This window comes from Emys orbicularis, chromosome 1 (assembly GCF_028017835.1).
Source record: "Emys orbicularis isolate rEmyOrb1 chromosome 1, rEmyOrb1.hap1, whole genome shotgun sequence".
Taxonomy (NCBI): Eukaryota; Metazoa; Chordata; order Testudines; family Emydidae; genus Emys; species Emys orbicularis.
Genome location: NC_088683.1, coordinates 60,674,113 through 60,688,133, shown reverse-complemented (window position 1 = coordinate 60,688,133; position 14,021 = coordinate 60,674,113). Strand labels below are relative to the sequence as shown.

General features: G+C 40.1%; 1 protein-coding gene across 5 annotated transcripts in view; it reads left to right on the top strand.

Moving 5' to 3' along the window:
* The window catches only part of SCAF11 (SR-related CTD associated factor 11), a 67,028-nt gene that overhangs the window by 14,680 nt on the left and 38,327 nt on the right, over positions 1–14,021 (top strand). For 2 of the 5 annotated variants that reach the window (XM_065399666.1, XM_065399659.1), the window contains exons 2-4: positions 581–635; positions 9,973–10,053; positions 11,347–11,507. In XM_065399666.1, the coding sequence (XP_065255738.1) occupies positions 9,993–10,053; positions 11,347–11,507 (222 nt within the window). In that variant the 5' untranslated portion in view covers positions 581–635; positions 9,973–9,992. Of the gene's footprint in view, positions 1–580; positions 636–9,972; positions 10,054–11,346; positions 12,307–12,626; positions 12,699–14,021 lie in introns of those variants that run through there. The other 3 variants (XM_065399675.1, XM_065399691.1, XM_065399683.1) reach the window with 3 other exon arrangements.

The window sequence follows — 14,021 nt, the reverse complement described above, 5'->3', positions numbered from 1 at the left end:
CAATTATAATGTTGCTACTATTCTTAACGTATTTTGTACGTTTATCTTGTAAAGGAAATGTAAATTTTTAGCATGGATTTCTCTTGGTTTTGGAATACTTACGTGATGTCATCTGTGCTGCTACTCTTTGCAAACACTCATTTCGTTTTTGAATATTCCATGTCAACACCTGGATGACTGTAGCTGCATATACATTGTGCAGTGCAAGGCAGTCAACAAAATTTGCTATAATTAAAACTCAAATAGAAAATTTCTCAGAAATGTGTCTTAACCTTACTGGACATTCACAATTTGCATGCAAAATCAGAAAAGTTTAAGAAACTGAGGAAACTGGACAGATGAATATTGAATGCAAATTTTCTCTAATAAGAACTTAAACTGATGTGGTATACAACTGCAATAATGTGAGCTCTGAGAAGTGCTACTAAAATATTCTTAAGGTTTACATTCTCAAAGTTTGTTTACTTGAAAGATATTTGGTTTTGGGGAAGAGAAGTACTTCATCTTCTAACAGTCCTTTCATCTCCCTACCTTCCTCCAAAAATCTTAATTTGCTCTTAAAATTCTTTGTTTTCCACAGTTCATCAAAACTCAGTTGTTGAACACATTCCAGACTCCTTGGATGCTAACATAACGTAAGTGCCCTTAAAAATCTTTAACTGTTACACTACTCTGTTCCTTGTAGTACCCTTTTAAAACTAGGTGGGAAAAATAGCCTTTCAAAGTTCCTTCATGAAATAACTTTTTATTCTTCTTTTCAGTGAAATAAAAGCAAACAGCTCTTGTGTTGGTTTTGTTGTTGAAAATGTTGGTCAGTTTGTGACTGGGAATAAGATTAGAAATGTATCAACCTTGTTGGAATCAGCTGTAATCCTGTGGCTTCTCTCCATCAAAATGTTCAGTTTCTTTAGAATAACATTCAGTACTTTTTTTTTTCCTGCTAGGAAATCTCCAAAACAAATGCTGTTTAAAAATTAAAAAAAAAAAAAAAAACTTAAACCCAACAAATCTACTACATAAGTTATGTCCATCTCTCCAGTTCCATGATGTCCATGCCTTCTTCTTTATATTAGGCAGGTTTCTGCTCAAAACACTTCAGAATACTTGTTCATAAGAACAGATCAAACCAACAAAGCACCGGTAAAAAATGCATGCTTTCAATCACAGTAAACCATGAATTTATGGGTCGGCTGCCAAAATTGAGGACCTTAGAGATTAAAACTACTGCAACTCATGTTTGGAGGCTTGAAAGTTGACAGGTGGGTTTGCCTGTCAGCCTAAACTTGGCTGCTTCTCTGGAGTTTATGCTATTACCACTTTTAAGTACCACTTTTGTCATTAAAGATCTCAAGACACTTTTTGAGAGATGGGGCATTAACCCTGGTGCTGTTGCTTGAATTGCCATTCTGGTAACTACCCTATGCCTATATCAAACTCCCCTTGCAGATGATTATAGTATTTTGCACTTCCTGTCCTATACATGTATCCATCTGCTGTACAGTGATCATAGAAATCATAGGACTGGAAGGTACTTGGAGAGGTCATCTAGTCCAATCCCCTGCACTCATGGCAGGACTAAGTATTATCTAGACCATCCCTGACAGGTGTTTGTCTAACCTGCTCTTAAAAATTTCCAGTGATGGAGATTACACAACCTCCCTAGGCAATTTATTCTAGTGCTTAACCACCCTGACAGCTAGGAAGTTTTTCCCAATGTCCAACCTAAAACGCCCTTGTGGCAGTTTAAACCCATTGCTGCTTCTCCTATCCTCAGAGGTTAAGTAGAACAATTTTTCTTCTTCCTCCTTGTAACAACCTTTTATGTACTTGAAAATAGTGGAGGGCATGGATCAGTATTCACGTTACTACCTGTCAGTACCCGGCCCGAGGAAGATAGGATCCAACCAGCTGACCAAATTCAGTGATGAATCCTAGTCACGTGCCACCTGTGGCACGTTGCACATATTCTAAGAAGATATCCTCTCACAGTCTTCTACAAATTAAACAAACATCTTTCCTGAAATGTGGCACCCAGAACTGGACACAATAATCCAGTTGAGGCCTAATCAGCATGGAGTAGAGCGGAAGAATTACTTCTCGTGTCTTGCTTACAGCACTCCTGCAAATACATCCCAGAATGATGTTTGCTTATTTTGCAATAGTGTCGCACAGCTCACTCCATATTTAGCTTGTGATCCACTATGACCCCCATATCCCTTTCTGCAGTACTCCTTCCTAGGCAATCATTTACATACAAGGGGATGAAAATTTAGCACCATATGAGAGCGGTGTGAACAGCTGGCTAGGTACAGTTGCTGTGGGAACCATATAACTTTGAATTTCATGGTTATTGTGCGTTTAAAGGAGAGCTTCAGAGGTGTTGATTATACTTGTACATTTCAAAAAGGGAAAAGTACAATGTTTAAAAATATAACAAGTGTTCCATTTTAACACAACTACTTGAAGTCCTGAAAAATCTAAATTGCAGATGTCTGGTTTCATTTCCAGAGTGAGCAACAGCAGATACCTTAACAAAGGGAATTAAATTAGGGGTTTAGAATAGAAAGAACATAAGAACATAAGAAAGGCCGTACTGGGTCAGACCAAAGGTCCATCTAGCCCAGTATCTGTCTACCGACAGTGGCCAATGCCAGGTGCCCCAGAGGGAGTGAACCTAACAGGCAATGATCAAGTGATCTCTCTCCTGCCATCCATCTCCATCCTCTGACGAACAGAGGCTAGGGACACCATTCTTACCCATCCTGGCTAATAGCCATTTATGGACTTAGCCACCATGAATTTATCCAGTCCCCTTTTAAACATTGTTATAGTCCTAGCCTTCACAACCTCCTCAGGTAAGGAGTTCCACAAGTTGACTGTGCGCTGCGTGAAGAAGAACTTCCTTTTATTTGTTTTAAACCTGTTGCCTATTAATTTCATTTGGTGACCCCTAGTTCTTGTATTATGGGAATAAGTAAATAACTTTTCCTTATCCACTTTCTCAACATCACTCATGATTTTATATACCTCTATCATGTCCCCCCTTAGTCTTCTCTTTTCCAAACTGAAGAGTCCTAGCCTCTTTAATCTTTCCTCATATGGGACCCTCTCTAAACCCTTAATCATTTTAGTTGCTCTTTTCTGAACCTTTTCTAGTGCTAGAATATCTTTTTTGAGGTGAGGAGACCACATCTGTACACAGTATTCGAGATGTGGGCGTACCATGGATTTATATAAGGGCAATAATATATTCTCAGTCTTATTCTCTATCCCCTTTTTAATGATTCCTAACATCCTGTTTGCTTTTTTGACCGCCTCTGCACACTGCGTGGACATCTTTAGAGAACTATCCACGATGACGCCAAGATCTTTTTCCTGACTCGTTGTAGCTAAATTAGCCCCCATCATGTTGTATGTATAGTTGGGGTTATTTTTTCCAATGTGCATTACTTTACATTTATCCACATTAAATTTCATTTGCCATTTTGCTGCCCAATCACTTAGTTTTGTGAGATCTTTTTGAAGTTCTTCACAATCTGCTTTGGTCTTAACTATCTTGAGTAGTTTAGTATCATCTGCAAACTTTGCCACCTCACTGTTTACCCCTTTCTCCAGATCATTTATGAATAAATTGAATAGGATTGGTCCTAGGACTGACCCTTGGGGAACACCACTAGTTACCCCTCTCCATTCTGAGAATTTACCATTAATTCCTACCCTTTGTTCCCTGTCCTTTAACCAGTTCTCAATCCATGAAAGGACCTTCCCTTTTATCCCATGACAGCTTAATTTACGTAAGAGCCTTTGGTGAAGGACCTTGTCAAAGGCTTTCTGGAAATCTAAGTACACTATGTCCACCGGATCCCCCTTGTCCACATGTTTGTTGACCCCTTCAAAGAACTCTAATAGATTAGTAAGACACGATTTCCCTTTACAGAAACCATGTTGACTATTGCTCAAGAGTTTATGTTTTTCTATGTGTCTGACAATTTTGTTCTTTACTATTGTTTCAACTAATTTGCCCGGTACCGACGTTAGACTTACCGGTCTGTAATTGCCGGGATCACCCCTAGAGCCCTTTTTAAATATTGGCATTACATTAGCTAACTTCCAGTCAATGGGTACCGAAGCCGATTTAAAGGACAGGTTACAAACCTTAGTTAATAGTTCCGCAACTTCACATTTGAGTTCTTTCAGAACTCTTGGGTGAATGCCATCTGGTCCCGGTGACTTGTTAATGTTGAGTTTATCAATTAATTCCAAAACCTCCTCTAGTGATACTTCAATCTGTGACAGTTCCTCAGATTTGTCACCTACAAAAGCCAGCTCAGGTTTGGGAATCTCCCTAACATCCTCAGCCGTGAAGACTGAAGCAAAGAATCCATTTAGTTTCTCCGCAATGACTTTATCATCTTTAAGCGCTCCTTTTGTATTTTCATCATCAAGGGGCCCCACTGGTTGTTTAGCAGGCTTCCTGCTTCTGATGTACTTAAAAAACATTTTGTTATTACCTTTGGAGTTTTTGGCTAGCCGTTCTTCAAACTCCTCTTTGGCTTTTCTTATTACACTCTTGCACTTAAGTTGGCAGTGTTTGTGCTCCTTTCTATTTGCCTCACTAGGATTTGACTTCCACTTTTTAAAGGAAGTCTTTTTATCTCTCACTGCTTCTTTTACATGGTTGTTAAGCCACGGTGGCTCTTTTTTAGTTCTTTTACTGTTTTTCTTAATTTGGGGTATACATTGAAGTTGAGCCTCTATTATGGTGTCTTTAAAAAGGGCCCACGCAACTTGCAGGGATTTCACTTTAGTCACTGTACCTTTTAACTTTTGTCTAACTAACCCCCTCATTTTTGTATAGTTCCCCCTTTTGAAATTAAAGGCCACAGTGTTGGGCAGTTGAGGTGTTCTTCCCACCACAGGGATGTTGAATGCTATTGTATTATGGTCACTATTTCCAAGCGGTCCCGCTATAGTTACCTCTTGGACCAGCTCCTGCGCTCCACTCAGGATTAAATCTAGAGTCGCCTCTCCCCTTGTAGGTTCCCGTACCAGCTGCTCCATGAAGCAGTCATTTAAAGTATCGAGAAATTTTATCTCTGCATTTCGTCCTGAAGTGAAATGTTCCCAGTCAATATGGGGATAATTGAAATCCCCCACTATTATTGGGTTCTTAATTTTGATAGCCTCTCTAATTTCCCTTAGCATTTCATCATCACTATTACTGTCCTGGTCAGGTGGTTGATAATAGATCCCTAATGTTATATTTTTACTAGAGCATGACATTTCTATCCATAGAGACTCTATGGAACCTGTGGATTCGCTTAAGATTTTTACTTCATTTGAATCTACACTTTCTTTAACATATAGTGCCACTCCTCCCCCTGCACGGCCTGTTCTGTCCTTCCGATATATTTTGTACCCCGGAATGATTGTGTCCCATTGATTGCTCTCAGTCCACCAGGTTTCTGTGATGCCTATTATATCTATATCCTCCTTTATCACAAGGCACTCTAGTTCACCCATCTTATTATTTAGACTTCTGGCATTTGTGTACAAGCACTTTAAAAACTTGTCCCTGTTTATTAGCCTGCCTTTTTCTGATGTGCCAGATTCTTTTTGATGTGACTGTTTATCATCTGATCCGGCCCTTACATTATACTTTTCAGTCCTCTGCTCCTGACTATAACCTGGAGATTCTCTATCATCAGACTCTCCCCTAAGAGAAGTCTGTGTCCGATCCACACGCTCCTCTGCAGCAGTCGGCTTTCCCCCATCTCCTAGTTTAAAAACTGCTCTACAACCTTTTTAATGTTTAGTGCCAGCAGTCTGGTTCCACTTTGGTTTAGGTGGAGCCCATTTCTCCTGTATAGGCTCCTCCCATCCCAGAAGTTTCCCCAGTTCCTAATGAACGTGAACCCCTCCTCTCTACACCATCGTCTCATCCACGCTTTGAGACTCTGAAGCTCTGCCTGCCTACCTGGCCCTGCGCGTGGAACTGGGAGCATTTCTGAAAATGCCACCATAGAGGTCCTGGATTTCAGTCTCTTCCCTAGCAGCCTAAATTTGGCTTCCAGGACATCTCTCCTACCCTTCCCTATGTCATTGGTACCTACATGTACCACGACCACCGGCTCCTCCCCAGCACTACACATAAGTCTATCTAGATGCCTCGAGAGATCCGCAACCTTCGCACCAGGCAGGCAATTCACCATACGGTTCTCCCGGTCATCACAGACCCAGCTATCTACATTTCTAATAATCGAATCTCCCATTACTAACACCTGCCTTTTCCTAGAAACTGGAGTTCCCTGCCCCGGAGAGGCAACCTCAGTGCGAGAGGCGACCCCAGAACCATCTGGAAGGAGGGTCCCAACTACGGGAAAGTTTCCCTCTGCTCCCATTGACTGCTCTACTTCCCTGGGCCCTTCTTCCTCCTTAACAGCACAGGTGCTGTCTAAGCGGAGGTGGGACAATTCTACAGTGTCCCGGAAAGCCTCATCAACATACCTCTCTGCCTTTCTCAGCTCCTCCAGTTCCGCCACCCTGGCCTCCAAAGTCCGTACATGGTCTCTGAGGGCCAGGAGCTCCTTGCACCGACTGCACACATACGCCACCCGCCCACAGGGCAGGTAATCATACATGTAACAGTCGGTGCAATAAACTGGATAGCCCCCACTCTGCTGCTGGGCTTCTGCCTGCATTGTATCCTAGTTAGTGAAAGGGTGGTTTACAGAAGGGAGTTTTGGAATGTGGTTTGGTTTATAGGTTTTAGGGGGGGGCCACGGGGATGGGGTTACAGCTGGCGAGGGACTCCCACTCCCTTCCCACTCCCCTTGCGAAACTCCCTGTTAGCAGCCCCTGTTCGCAAAGCTCCCTGGTCGCTTGTGCGCGGCTTTATAAAGCCCTGGCCTGAGTGAATGCCCCGCCCACTGATTAAGGCTCAGCCAATTACCAGAGGCTTCGAGCTTTCAAACCTGCCTCCAACTGCCAGCCAGAGCACACGGTCCCTCAAACAACCAAACAAACACAAGCTCAGCACACAGCAAGTAACCCCCAAACACAAACAAACACACACTACAGACAGTCACTTACCCCACAGATGCTGTATTAGCTCCTCCTTCACCTGGAGAACTCCCTTGCGAAACTCCCTGTTAGCAGCCCCTGTTCGCAAACCTTTGGTTTGAAACATTATGCATTCTGGTAGAGTAAACAGTCTAGATTTATCTGGAGCTAAAGGAAATGGTAACTATCACAAATCTTGATTAAAAACACATTAATGACATTTCTCCTTTGTATTTAGACACACCTGTTCTCACACATGATCTTTCTGTCCTGACAGCAAATGGAAAGCAGCAAAGGTGTTAATCACTGTTGATGCTAGATCCAGAAAGCCCCTCTCAACACTCTCCCTGTGTGTTCTTCTGAGAGCCAGAGAACCAGAAGATACTCCCATAATAGCTTTACTACTTTGAAATCTACTCCTGAGGCTCCCCTCTAAGCACACTCTGGACATTCAGTGACTTAGGGCTTGTCTACATGGGGAAGTTGCTCTGGAATAAGGTAGGGTGTGAATTTAAAGCACAGTAGCTATTCCAGAATAGGTCACTGTATGGAAACTCTTACACTGGAATAAGTGTGTCCACGTACAGAGAGATTCCAGACTAGTTGTTCTGGAATAGTTTATTCCACAGTAGCTATTCCAGTCAGTTTCCCTGTGTAGGCACGCCCTTAGTGGCCTGAAGTAGCCAATTAAATGGCACTGCACAAGACCACTAGCAGCAGTGCTGCTCACCTTCCTGTTCTCACCACAAGATTGGTAAAACAGCATGTGGGAGTAGCCGGGAAGCAGGGGGAGTCTCAACAAAGAGCTACTAGCTGTGTTGAAGGGGACTGCTGCAAATGGGAATCCAAGCGCACAAAAACATCAAATCTTAGTACGCTGTACCTCGATATAACACCACCCGATATAACACGAATTTGGATATAACGCGGTAAAGCAGTGCTCGGGGGGGGGGCGGGGCTGCGCACTCAGGTGGATCAAAGCAAGTTCAATATAACGCGGTTTCACCTATAACGCGGTAAGATTTTTTTTTTGGCTCCCGAGGACAGCGTTATGTTGAGGTAGAGGTGTAATAAGCAGCACGGATAGTGGTGAAGAGTTCAGAGAAGGGAAGGGTTACCATGTTACAGCAAGTGGCCTTAGAGCAGCTGCAGCTGCTTGGAAAGTGAGCTATGGCTTAGAAAGGGTGTATGTATGCTGCAGTTAGACACCCGTGGCAGGGCTGTTTAATTACAGTGTACACTTCTGAGCTTGGGCTGCAGCCTGGGCTCTAGGACCCTGCAAGGTTGGAGGGTCCTAGAGCTCAGGATGCAGCTTAAGTCTGGAAGTGTACACTGCAGTTCAACAGCCCTGAAGCCTGAGCTTCATGAATACAAGTCAGCTGGCACATGCCAGCCGTGGGTTTTTAATTGAAGTGTAGACACCCTCTGTCCATAGACTGAGGGTAAGTCACCTCCTCTCCCACACTCATTCCCTCTTATAGCCTCAGCTGCAGGACTGTTTTTCCTCTGTGGTACCAGAATTAGTCAGTTGTATCTACGTGCTTTCCAGGCAAGCAGGCTTCATACCTAGATACATCAGTAAATCTGTCTCTTAACTGGCCCTGGCAACAAGCACATGGGACATGAATTGAATACATTCCTGGGTATTATAAACATATTTTAAACTATAAAATGTCTCCAACTTCTGCCTTTCTCCTGGAAACTTGGATGTTTACTGGGGTTTTACCCTCCTCTTCCTCTAAGACTTAGGAATCTAAGATGCAGCAAGAGGAAAGGGTGATTCTGCTACACAATTCTTAGTGAATGGCAGCAAGTATTACTTTTCCAAGGCATCACCTTGTGACCTAAACAAAGAGACCCTTCACAGAGAGAAAGATAGAGAGGAAGAGACGCCTATTTTCCATCCTCAGCTAAGACGACCTGGGATAGGTCCAGCTCTTGATTCGGTGGACAGGCCGTCCTTCAAACCTGTTTATTTCTTTCGTGGTATCACATCAGTGCAGTCTGAGTGAATGGGATGTAGGTCCCAGGGACCTTTCTAGGCCTTCCTTTTTTCAGTTGACACCTTTCCCTCTGGGTGATTGTGTCAACTGTGTCCTCTATGCTGGTGACTCTTAAATCTATACCTGCACTTGTGACCTGTCTCAAATCTCATATTTCAGCCTGCCTCATTCACATTTCTTTCTGGATGTCAAGACAGCATTTTCAACTCAGCATGGCTAAAACATCTTCCTCCTAAGCCCTCTTAATTCTCACTGTAGTCATGCTGCTATGTCTATTCTTCAGGCTTGGAGCATCATCTTCATCTCTTCTCGCTCCTCCATATACATCTAAGTGATTTCCAAATCCTGCTGTTCCGCCCCGCCCCCAACTGCTGAGGTGGGAATGGCAGAGCATAGTTGCTACAGTTTTGATAGAGATGGAGAAGCCTACTTATGAGAACTAAGGGGGCCAACTTATCAAGGAAACTTTCAAGGAAGAACACATTTTTCTTAATAAAAAATACTACTTTTCCTTTTAGAATCTTACAAAAGTTTGGGGGATATTTTATTAAAAATTGTTTTGTAGTTCACCTATAAAATATCAGGTGTAAAGTTGTATTAATACTAGTTTTGATATTAAAAAAAGAGATTCTTTATTAGGCTTTACAGTGGCTAAACTATTTCTGTAGCCACCTACTTGAGCTGGTCCAGTGAGACATTGAGATCAAAACAGGCTACAAAAATGTGCATATTAAATGGTCCATATTCTGCTTCTCTCTCTGGCAGATACCTCTGCTCTCCAATTTATATAATAAAACAGTGGCGAGCACTGGAAATTCTTTTGTAAAGTTGATAGTGGTTAATTTCTTTAATTGGAATGTAAAACATATATTAAGCGAAACTATATTGTTACTTCAATATTTTTCAGGTTGTATTTCCCAAGTAGAGATGAAGAACAAAAAAAAATGTATTCCAAATATTGAGGATCAAAAACATGAAGACATGGAAGGTAACTTATGCATGTGTATATATATGTAACTTTTGTGTGTGGTGTCCTATAATAAAGTGACAATGTTTGGAATTAAAATTTTAGGGAAAACATTACAACGTTTTATTGTCAGTAGTCAGGTTCAAGCAATGTGCTTAGATTTTGTATTTGATCTTTCTCTGAATTAGTAGATTGTAGGTTGTAGAATTTAATCTGTAAATTTACACTGGTTAGCAAAATTTGGTTTGTTTTTTTTTTCTTCTACCTGGGAAGGTCCCTGAATCCTTTACAGCAACATGTTCAACCTGATCACAGTTCTAGAAACAAACAGAAACAGACCTCTCAGTCAGTTGCAGGCAGGTTAGTAGTGTTTGCAACTTAACCCAGCCAGCCCTGGGTTAGTAGTGTTTGCAACTTAATAGCAATGTAGTTTTCGTAAATTTGAGTAACATCTCTTCATTTGTGTTTGAGTTATGGGTGAGTGGGAAAACATGAAAACACTGTTTTGAGTGAAGGAATTAATATATTGTGTGAAAACTTTAAAGTTGACGTGTCATGAAACTAGTCCTTTCTGACTATCATGAACTATGGGTTGAATTCAGTTTGGTTTGATTTGAAAATAAGTTTTGATTTAACAAAATTAAGAACGTTGCTGCATTTAGCATGCACAGTAGATATTTTAATAGGTCAGGAGGAAGTCATGTGAAAAAATCATTTTAATTTGAATGAAAGTACAAAAAAGCTAAAGTTAAGGATAGATGTTTTTGTTGATTTACAAGGTATTAGAACGGAGACATGCTTAACTCATCCCATTATGCCCAGACATCACAAGCATATGAGTGGGGGCTTAGACAGAAGGGAACTATTTTTACATTGTGCATTGATTCCAAATAAAATAGGCTAAATTATTGAACTCATCTAGCCCTATCATCCCTCTGTTTATATTTTTTTAAAACAAATGTAGAGCTAACTTCCATTCCTTTGAATGGAGAATACTGGTAAGGATTATGTGGTTGCCAGGCTCTTCAGGTTTTTTCCAGTCAAGTTAAAATTCCTTTAACATCACTGTTTTGGTCAACAGCTTGACTAAACAACTGAAACATTGATAATTGACTTGCCACTCTGCTCTTTACTACAACTAGATGAGTTGTTACCTTTACAAAAAATACAAGATATTAAACTTGAGTACATCAGGAAGATGCAAATATGTACAGTTAAGAGTTAGCACACTTATTTTTAACTCAAACTGTTGTATTAAAATCTAATGTAGTTCCAGAAATGAACAGTAATTGAAAGTGTCAATGTTAATAACAGGTGAAGAGAATGAAGAAAGCTGTTCCTGTCCTACTGCTGTGTTATATGATGAAGCTGACAGGTGCCCGATCTGTCTAAACTGCCTTTTAGAACAGGAGGTTGGTTTTCCTGAAAACTGCAGGCACTTCTTCTGCATGACCTGTATTCTTAAATGGGCTGAAGTAAGTTTCAGAACAAAGATGTAATGTGTTCTGTGTGTCTGAAATCTTTAATGGGAAAAATAACTGATTAGCTGATCAAGTAAAGTAGTCACTAATCACTTTGACCATTTACTTAAATCTATGAGTATGTGTTCTAATTGGATTCAGATTTTCAAAATTATTTACATTTTCTATTTGAACAGTGGAGAAAGCTACTTAGCACTATTTATAAACAAATTTAATGTATCAGACTTTCTCAAGACCTCCCACCTCTTGTGATGCCTACAAGAAATTTGCCCGTTAATTATGGCTATTTTGATGGGAAGATGGGGATAATCTCCACTTTATATTTGCGATTGCTGATTATATAAAAATTGTTCGATTGAATCCCATTCCACTAATTACTTATACTTCCCTTATCTTATATTGTAAGCCTTTCTGGGCAGGGACATTGTCTTCATAGGTGTGTGTATAGTACCTAGCACAATGGGGCTTCATTTTCTAACTCTCTAGCTTGATGCTGCTCTCCAGGAATTTATTAAGAAATGTTGCTTCCTCCAGATCCTTCATTGTGGTCATATTAAGAATTGACGTGTAAGATTAAAATCACAACCACAGTTTCTCTGTTCTGTAACCAGTAATTATTTTTAGGTTCTGTTTGCTTGTCTAAAGTAAGTAGAAAACTTTTTTTCTGTCCTTAACTTTCTTTCCCATGGTTTTTAATTCTGTTCTGTATCTAGTGTACACTTATTCAAGAACTGAATCCACTGCAGCAAAACTATTATTTTTCCAAGACTGTCAAACCTAGCTTCAGCTGAAAGTAGGTAAAAGCTGTGGGTCATTTGTTTTGTGTATTGCTGGCTTGGGTTGCTAGTGTAAAAAAAAAAAAAAACCATTGTTTTCTTAAAAAAAAAAAACTGTCCTTTTGAGTTAGTATTAAGTTTATCTCATTCAGTACAATACAGACCTATGAGAGGTTTCTTCTATACAATCCTCCTTGCTAGAGTAAATGAGATTTTTGGTTTAAATGCATGCTTTACCAGATCACTAATCATATGTTTAGAAAATAAGATCTCTGCCCTTTTGTTCCCCTCTGTAATAGCTTTTCTTATTGTCATTGCCTTCCTCTACTGTATATAGGTATCATCTACAAGGCCTGATTAGGATTGAGACTTCCATTGTACTAGGCATTATACAAAAGCAGAATAAAAGGTGATTTCTGCCCCAAACAGCTTACAGTCTAATTATCTAAGATAGATAAAGATGTACCTTTTCAGTTTGCTTGTATTCTCTGTAAGTTTTGTTAGTTGCCTAGGGGACCTGTCTGCTTTTTCCATCATGGCTAAAGATAAGTGGGGGGTGGAGGGCAAACCTCAAATAAATAACTTTATGAAGGTTCCTTTCTCCTCTGGGGCTGCGGGATTCCTTCAGCCCATGTAATTATATAAATATAATTTTTAATTTCTTTGTAAAGTGTGGTGGGGCGATACCAAAATGCCATTGCTGGGGAAATTTATAAGTGGTTTTATAGAAGTATATTTTATATTTGGCCACTAGCAGTATGATAATGTCATATAGTTTGGTCACTACTTTTCCTAATTAATTAGTGTTAAATATTTACTGTTAGTTTTAAAGTTTTTTTTTTTTAATTTGGGTGAAGAAGTAGTTTAATATTTGCTTGCCTACCTTGATCCTTCTGTATGATCATTCATTTATAAATAACTATCAATTACTTTAACTTATGAGTTATGAGAAATCACCCAATTCGGAATACAGAAGATATTACAATAATGTATCTTCTTTGAAATGTACAATAACTAGTTTTATACCACTGTATACAAGTTCCTGAAGGTTTTAGGTTTATTTTAAAGGCAAAGCTACATGCATGGGGTGGGAAAAAAACTAAGCAGTGACCTGAAAATTCTAATCTGAAAGACTCTCCTCTTTCCCCCACCTTCCAAAATGGAGCCTATTTTCAATATATTCTATAAAAACAACTAAGGATAAAAAGTGTTGCTCAACATGACTTGAACTACTGTCATTTTTATTTACTACAGAGGAACCAACACTAGTATATACACAATGACAAATGACATTTTACAGTTAAGCTCTGCTGTTATTTGTTAAAAAATTGAAAATTTAAAAAGAAAGGTTTCCTGATTTCTTCCCAGTCTCTGCTCTGATTGTGTGGGGCTAGAGTAGTGTCCTAGGAGAGAGAAGACTAGTACACAGCACTAAGAGAATGTTACTCACCTTGAAATTCTACTTTTGTGAAGCTGTTTTGTAGGATTCTTACTCCTGGATCTTAGCTGTCTAGCAAGAGTCAGGTGGTACCCACCAAAATTCATCCTCATATCTGACAGTTTTATCTCACTATGGAACTTAACTACCATCCTGGAACATTTTATTCATTTCCTCCTGACAGAGGTCAGCAAGAGGTTTCCCACAGAAGATACATCTCTTCAATTATTGTTCCTGTTCAGCACCTACTCTGCTTTAGTATCTATTCTGCATGCCCCTGTGATTTCTAGTCAG